The following is a 9,230-nucleotide window of genomic DNA, read 5'->3' on the forward strand; positions in this document are numbered from 1 at the left end:
TCACATTGAGTATTTAGTAAGTGGCGGAGATGACACTCCAAACAAAAACATGCTATATGGAGCAAAAAGAGACCCTTTAAAAAATATCGGACATTGTAAACTAAAATTTGCAAATCGAAACAATAACCATGTGATAGTTGGAATTATTGTTGAAGATGATTGGGTGGAAATGAAAGATAGTTTTTTACAGACCATAAATCCACCGGAATATGTAGAAAAGTCGTTAAAAAAGCAAGAAAGCATCAGTAAGTCTAACATTATGTGTTTTACTGTACTGTGTAACATTAATTCATGTGTTGTAACTACTAAATTTAAAACCATTATTACCTTTTAATAGTTTTTGTTTGGGATGAAACTTTTTTACAAGCTTTTGACAATTTATAAGAACTAATAAAACCGAATTATTATCATGATTGGATTATTATCATGACCGGATTATGGCTTAAATGATAAATTTTAACTTTAATATAAGAACAAAGCATGCTAGTTGGAAAAATATTTTTAAGAAAATGGAAAAACACTACAAACCCATAATTACATTTTGCTGCGGTCTTTGTATTAATTATTAGAATAAGTATTAGAGGGATAAAAATTGCATAAAATAGTAAAAAAATAAATAATAGTAAATAGCAAAATAATATTTTCAAACCATAAATCAATCAATGTTATCAATTTTTACAAGAATTTATTTATATTCAGATTTGGGATTGATAAGTGACCTTCAAAAAACAAAATGGTGCAGCAAAGGAAACCCTCCAAGAAATAAATCAAGTTTAGGTAATATCTTTTATTAGTATATATTTTTGTTTTCTAAATTCACTTAGCCGGACACAGTGACCCTAATTGGTTATTTTGGTCGAGAAATAACTTTTTGCTGTATCGAATATATAAAGTGGGCAAAACGTTAGAACTTTTTTTGGTCACGTACTTCAATCACCTTAAATAGTTCTCTTTTTTCGGTCACGTATTTCAATCACCGTAAATAGTTCTCTTTTTTCGGTCACGTACTTCAATCACCGTAAATAGTTCTCTTTTTTCGGTCACGTACTTCAATCACCGTAAATAGTTCTCATTTGACATAAGAATAAGTATACAAATATTTTGTCTAAAAGTTAAATTTTAAACATGAAAAAAAAAACTTTTTTTTTTACGTTGCTGTCGTTGCTTTTTAACCTTTATAGAAGACTTTTAAAAGCAACAACTCGGTCATCTCACCACATTGCTTTTGCTTGTCCAAAATGTGACTTTGTTGTTGTTTCTGCATTTTATAAAACAGATAAATTTAATATAAAGAATTTTTTTTTAAGTTTTTTTGTTTTAGGTGCCCCAAGAAGACCTAACGGTCTTGTCACATGACACCGCGGAAGAGCATTTAACAAGAAAGTTCAGGCCTCCTTCCTTACCAATAGCGCAAAATATGCCCAGAGCTCGCTTCGAACCTTGGATCTCTTGTTTCTAAAGCAAGCGCTCTCACCACTGCGCCACAACCTCTCTAAAAATTAAGATATAATGGTAATCAAAAGACTAGATAACTAAATGCTAAAGTTATTTGCATTGTTTAGTAAACTTCCTGAGTAGCAAAAATATTGGCGCAATATTTTAAAAAAAGTTTTGATGTGACTTAATCTCATTTTATTAAATTTTATAAAATACAATTTAATAAAATGAGATTAAGCCACGTCAAAATAATTCTAACATTGGTATCTATTCAAAAAAATGCTGTGCAGAAAGATACTGGTAAAATGATTATTGTGCTAATTTGGTTTAAAGAATCTCCATTAACTATGTAAACAAAGTAAGGAAAATGATATGATGTAAAGCGGTTTTTGATGATAAAACCTTTTGGTCATATGCAAGTTTCTGCGTTCTTTAAACATAGTGTTTGTTGTATTTTAGCTTAATGTTTTTTATGTAATCACAACGTCTGTGGTTTTTTATGTAATCAACAACGTCTGTGGTTTTTTATGTAAGCAACAACGTATGTGGTATTTCATGTAATCAAAAACGTCTGTGGTTTTTTATGTAAACAACAACGTCTGTGGTTTTTTATATAAACAACAACGTCTGTGGTTTTTTATGTAAACAACAACTTCTTTGGTTTTTTTTATGTAAACAGTAACATCTGTGGTTTTTTTAATTTAGTGTAATATATAAACATATAACATATAAACATGTTGTGCTGTGATATAAATATTGCTGTGCTTATTGCAGGTCCTTGTGGCAGAGTAATAAAATAAAAAATGAAACAACACGATAGATTAAAACAAACTTAAAATAATAATAAAAGTCTAAATGAGGTATACCAAATACTTTATTATTGACAGAAAGTATCAAAATCTATCATCATTTTGATATGAAGAAAGCAAAATGCATCAAAAAAGGAAAAAAAATATATGTATCTTAAAAAATAGAACTTGTAAAAAAACTGGAAAAAACATCAAAATTATAATAGGAGAGGTTTTATTAATGTTAAGAGAGGTTTTATTAATGTTAAGAGAGGTTTTATTAATGTTAAGAGAGGTTTTATTAATGTTAAGAGAATTTATTAATGTTGCTGATGGCAAGAATTCTCAATAATTTAAAGTTAAATTATTTTTATGTAAGACTGGGGTTATTTTTTTATTTATTTGTGAATTTGTTTACAAATGTTTTTTGAAATTAATTTTATTACCTAAATACTGCTTATTAAAGTACACAAATACTTACAATGATTAAATTAAGTTAAAGTATAGTTGTCTCCTAAAGATTTAAACAAATTACACTTATGTCATCAGCACAAAAATTATTGATAAATTTGACACTATATGAATTCATACTTGAACATCCCTCGTGAGCACAAAGGAAATATGGTCCAGTTTTCTTTAGGATCGGGCCAGCCAAACAATTTTTAATTGAATATGCATGCCGCATCTGGCTCGCTATTCTTGGCTAATGTAGGCTTTTTACTGTTTAAAGTATTTTCATCTTTTTTATCGTTTTCTTTTATTACCCTTTGCTTTTTCAGTAAATTTTTTGGTGTAAGTTTTGTGACTACTTTTTTTCTGGCACTGTCTTTGCAGTCTATGCCTCTCTCATCTCTTTAACTTCTCACTTTTTTTTTTGCTACTTTTTTCTGGCAAAATAGTTTTTCTCCGGTGTTCAGATACGTGCTTTCTATTTTATGGCCAATTTTTTCAAAGCTCGTGTTTTGAAACGTCTAACATTGGCCAAACGTTTTCAGGGCCGACGACACGGGTTTCAAAGTGAAGGGGCACCATCGTCAATTTTTTAAAAACTATCTTCTATGCCTAGAAATTTCTTTAAAAATTTCTTGATATATAGGATATTTAAAAAAAAAAATGTCCTCTATATGCCTCAGGGGCACAGACCCCTTCCTCTTACCATGAAAGAGAAGGGGGTTGTGCCCTTGCCCTCTCCCTCCTCTCACGGTGTCGTGAGCTCTGGTATTTAAATTATTCCAAATATTTTATTATCTGGTTCTGCATCTAAATAAAGTAAATAAGCACGTTTGTTCTTTTTCATGACGTAGGAGTTTTGCATACATTTTTTTTTTTGCTTACGCGTAAACAAACTTTTGTAATTCAGTAGGAATGAGATCTTAGTATACGCAAGTCTTTAACATATATCTCGTATGGGCATCCTCTACTTTTGTATTAAATCATTTCTGTTATTGTTACACTGGACTGGTTACTCACGGTTAGGATTGAGGTGCTTGACATTGCTTTAATACTGTATCTTATATATAAATACAAGGAATGTCAAAGCTGAAAGCAGCTCAACATTTCTCTCTATTTTCTCTTGACAACAGAAAGCATCATGTTGTTTAATATCGTGCCTTTGGCTGGTGCTTGGCGTTTTTTGTAATGCATCCTAAAAATAAGAACATGCAGTTTTACAAAATTTCTATCAGTCGTGACCAAAAATTATTTTCAAGAAATATAAAAATCATATATAATAACTTATATTTATATAACAAACTTCTTTGGAAAAAAAAAGCTATACTCCAAAAAGTCTAAATAAAAGTACGTTTTTAAATATTTAAGTTTTAAACTCACAACAATATATACAAAGATTTTTTAAAGAGGATATTATTAACAGAATTTTCTTATTTAACTACTTATTTAGACGCTCCAAGAATTCCTAACGTTCTTATAACAGAGCACCACGAAATAGCATTTATCCAGGAAATTTACGCCTCCTTCCTTATCAATGATGCATACATGACCATAGCCAGTTTCGAACTTCGAAGCCAGAACTCTAACTAAAAACGGTCTTAAATGACTGTGAAAAAAAAAAACTTGTCCCTCATGAGTTTTATGTGGGTTCCCATGAATCCCACATAGAAAACACATAAGAACCCAAGTGGAACAAGCGTTTTTTTTTTACTGGGATTGAGTGTAAATTTTAATTTTGCTTGCCGATTTGTATAACTTGTTTGGGTAACTCCAGTTGCCTAAATGTTCCCATTTTACCAGTAATCTTTGTTCTGAAAACTTTTGCCATCTAACGGTTACTTTAATAATTTTTAATACAAGATTACATTTAATGTAAAATTCGCAAAATTTTACCTTCTTGCATACGAGTTGGTGTTTAAGGGGATATTTTTTATTTAATTCCCGTTAACAACTTTATATCACGGGCGCCCGCAGGATTTTTTGATGTTTCAGATAGGACATTTTCACACATTATGCAAACTCCAAACTTAAGTATGTTCATACCTAAACCAAATGAGGAGGCCTTGCAAAGATTTGGGATGGTGGAGGCTTGGGATCAAAAAGCCCTAAAATGCTCCCCCCATCTAATCCCCTCCTTCCTCAACGTGGGGGCACTAATGTAGTAAAATTTTTAACTTTACTATCTCAAACTAAATTTAAATTTATTGACAGATTTTAAATTTCGTAAAAAATAATGTAAATTACAAAAGTTATGCAAAATTTACACCCCCTCATTTTGATGGGTTTGGAAAATTTGCATGGTCATAACTTTTGTAATTTACAATATTTTTCTACGAAATCTGTCGATAAATTTAAATTTAATTTAAGATGGTTAAGTTGAAATTTTACCACAACAAGTGCCCTCACGTTTAGGCAGGAGGGGGTAGGCGTTTTTTTGGCTTTTTTGTTTCTAGGCCTCCGCCATTATAAATTTTTGCAAGGCCTCCTCATTTGGCATAGGTATGAACATACTTAAGTTTGAAGTTTGCACAATGTGTGAAGTTGCCCATGTCTTATATATATCTATATATCTATACATATATATATATATATATATATATATATATATATATATATATATATATATATATATATATATATATATATATATATATATATATATATATATATATATATATATATATATTAATATATATATATATTAATATATATATATATATATATATATATATATATATATATATATATATATATATATATATATATATATGTATATATATATATATATATATATATATATATATATATATATATATATATATATATATATATATATATATATATATATATATATAAGGTAAGTGTGGGTATTAAGGCCCGGCGGGTAATAGGCCCACTAATCCAAACTTAGGAAAAAAATAAATTGTGAAACTTTTTTTCGACATTAAAATAATAGAGTTATCTGGTTTTATCACTGGCAGCAAAAAAAAATCAGCATTTCTTTACATTTTCATTTTTTTAGGTGGGCCTTAATACCCATACTTACCTTATATATATAAGGTAAGTGTGGGTATTAAGGCCCACCTAAAAAAATGAAAATGTAAAGAAATGCTGATTTTTTTTTGCTGCCAGTGATAAAACCAGATAACTCTAATATTTTAATGTCGAAAAAAGTTTCACAATTTATTTTTTCCCTAAGTTTGGATTAGTGGGCCTTATTACCCGCCGGGCCTTAATACCCACACTTACCTTATATGCTTGTGTACGTTATTTTCCACTTTGTTAGGTTACAAATATTATACGCTCTTAAGAAGTCACCCAGAACACGATGAAAAGACTGGAAGCTTTAAATATTGCTTATCAGACGATTCTATAACAACAAACGCTTTACTAAATGGAGCATCTCGGGATCCATTAAAATCTGTAGGAAATTGTTACTTGAAGATCGTTAAAGAAGAAATACACGGTATAATGATTGAGGATGATTGGGTTGAGAAAATATAATATGTAAACTTGTCTTTTTGAAAATTTTTTTATCAAATTCAATAATTTTATTCTTCAGAATTATTTCAAAAAAAAAAAACAAGAAAATATTAAGTTAAAAGTCAGAAATTTTTTTATCGGTAACTTTAACTGAAATGAAGCAGTTGCAACGTAGTTACTTTTTCTGTAAAATTTTAAAATTATATAAATAGTTGACGTACAAATTAGTTAACTGAAATAAGGGCTTAATTAGATTTTGAATAGGGATTTTGTTTGAATGAAACCATAAAATATGGAATTTTAATAAATGCATTATAAACGTAAACAAAATCTTTTTTTTTAATATTGTTCGCAAACTTACAATGACAGTTTATTAGGGGTCAGGGTAACAACATCAGTTTTTCTATGTCTAATAATATTTGTCCAACAACATCTGAAATTTTATTGATTCTTTATAATATCTGTGTAAAACGTATATAATTACTGCAGATGTAGTTAGATCTTTTCTATTGTCTAAGTATAACAACATCTGAGCAACTTCATATGGAAATTTTTCAGATGTAGTTATATCTTTTTAATTATGTTAAGAATAACTACATCTGTGATTTCTACAGGTGTTATTACATCTTTTCAATTATATTAAATATAACTACAAGATCTAATGAAATTATTATATTGTAATTTATAATTGCATCATATTACCCAGATGTAGTTTCATATATGGTCTTTTTCAGATGTACTTACATCTGGAGGAAATTCTTCCAGATGTTTTTGGACTTTTTGGAGAAAAATTACCCGATGTTGTTACATCTTCCTAAAGATGTTATCAGGGGTCATTGTATTTCCAGGTGATATTGGACAAATGTTGTTGGAGTGAAAGTAAAATACAGATGATCTTGGACAAAAGTGTACAAATGATCTTAGAATGCTCTACAGATGTTGTTAGACAGATTTAGTAATCTTTTACCTTTATAAGATCTTTTTTAAATGTTGAATGAGAAAAAATGCTTTTACAAAATCTCAAAATTATTTAACATTTCCAAAAAACTGCTCCGTTTTCGGAATCAAAAAATCAGTTATAAAATTAATCAGTTTTATTTTTTACGAAAGAATGATGTAGTCAAATAAAACTGAAAATTTGAGTCAAATTAGACTTAAATTACCAAAGTAAAAAGTAACCAAAATTTCAAAATAGGATTTATTGTTATTTTGCTACTTTGGCACTGATAAAAGATAGAAAAAAATAAAAATACAAAGATGGATAGTGAAAAACCCTTGCTTAGTGTAAAGAATCTTTAAAAAAAAAAAGTGAAGAGTTTGTCATGTTATGAACATGTAAAAATAAAATGATATCAATCTAGAAAAATGCAAAAACCATGGGATGACAAAGGAGCCAACATATCCGGTTTTTACAAAATAGTTTATAATAAAGTGTTCATAATCTGTTGTTCATTCTGTTGAATCGTGAAATAAATTATGATTTATTTCATTTGTATCCTGTCACATTACAATTTAATCAGTGATAATTCTCGTCGCTGAAAAAACTTAAACATAACAATCACATTATCCTCTCACCCAACATTACAAACAATGCAAACGTTACAAACCATAAAAAAATTGCAAAGGTTACAAATTATATAAATTCCGCAAACATCATCAAATTAATATATACATCAGCCTTTACGTACAATTAAAGTATGCGGTGACCAAAAATAGATGACTGCAGATATCCTTTGCTGCATAAAACAACGCCAACGTTTACACAAAGTCTAAACGTTACACTTTGGCTGATATTATTGCTATCCACAAAGCATCTTACTACAGAAATAAATATAAATATCCCAATAATAAGAATAATATGTGGTCACATGCCCGCAGACTATCAATCCCAATCTGCAGTTTACCCACATATACTGATATTGGTGCAAAGCTAAATGTGCAATTTTCAGATGTAGTTTGGCAAGGAATTATTAAGCCAGATTTATCACCTTATTTCAAAACAAATCCCTCTCCACCAGAACTGCCTATTTTCACCTTCTCTAGTGTCATTGAACAACTCAAATCCATCAAATTGACACCAACCGGTTATGACAACATATCTGGTAAACTACTCTATGCGGCAAATCTTAAACTAGTCAAAACCCGTGCTATAATTTTTAACCATTGTATTAACAAATGCATTGTACCATCTAAATGGCTTTATGCAAACATCATACCTATTCAAAAAGTCAATAATCTTTCTCTACCATCTGACTATCGACCGATCTCTATAACATCTGCAACATGCAAAATAGTTGAACGCATCCTTGCAAATCATATAATACCGTATATTCAAGATAAATTATTATCAAATAGCTAACTTGGTTTTCTTCCTGGTAGAAATACAGTTGATGCCATCATACAAGTAATTGATGACTAGATATACGCTATTGACCGCAATACCTCATTTACTGCTATATTCTTTGATTTTTTAAAAGCATTCGACCTCGTTGACCATATTATCCTTATGCACAAATATAAAATCAACCTCCCTATATGGTTATTATCCTGGATTGCAAAGTGGCTTTCAAACCGTAAACAACATGTTACATTTAACAGCAAGTCTACTGAATGGAAAAATGTTGAATCAGGAGTGATACAAGGAAGGTCCTTGGCCCGATCCTCTTTTTAATCTATGTACTAGACATAAATGACTACACCCGAAGAGCATAACACACAAGAAATATGCAGATGATATCCCAGCTTACATAATTGGTAATAGCTCTTCCCTTCCACAAGAAGTGACAGATAGTCTACAACGATGGTGCAATGATAATAAAATGTCTCTCAACATAGTTAAATGCATAGTTATTTATATTGGCAGAGGTGAAAAGCCAGTCATAACATTAAAAAGAAAAATTCTTGAAGTTGTAAACTCTTACAAATACCTTGGTATCAACCTCAGCTGAAGTCTCAATTTTGAAAAGCAGTTGTCTAGTCTATATTAGAGAATGCCCCTAATGAGAATCTTTTTAAGCGGCTTCGAATATTTGGTTGATGGTCTTAACCCATGCTTATACCTGCCTACCGCGC

At 29.7% G+C, this 9,230-nt stretch overlaps 1 protein-coding gene across 3 annotated transcripts in view; it reads left to right on the forward strand.

Moving 5' to 3' along the window:
• LOC136080739 (uncharacterized) overlaps positions 1 to 6,224 on the forward strand; it is a 15,506-nt gene extending 9,282 nt beyond the window's left edge. For all 3 annotated transcript variants that reach the window (XM_065797781.1, XM_065797782.1, XM_065797780.1), the window contains 3 exons: positions 1 to 245; positions 700 to 777; positions 5,962 to 6,224. The exon at positions 1 to 245 is cut by the window's left edge and continues 43 nt beyond it. In XM_065797781.1, the coding sequence (XP_065653853.1) occupies positions 1 to 245; positions 700 to 777; positions 5,962 to 6,179 (541 nt within the window). In that variant the 3' untranslated portion in view covers positions 6,180 to 6,224. The remainder of the gene's footprint in view (positions 246 to 699; positions 778 to 5,961) is intronic.
• The last annotated feature ends 3,006 nt before the right edge of the window (positions 6,225 to 9,230 follow it).

This window comes from Hydra vulgaris, chromosome 05 (assembly GCF_038396675.1).
Source record: "Hydra vulgaris chromosome 05, alternate assembly HydraT2T_AEP".
In the NCBI taxonomy this organism is placed as follows: Eukaryota; Metazoa; Cnidaria; class Hydrozoa; order Anthoathecata; family Hydridae; genus Hydra; species Hydra vulgaris.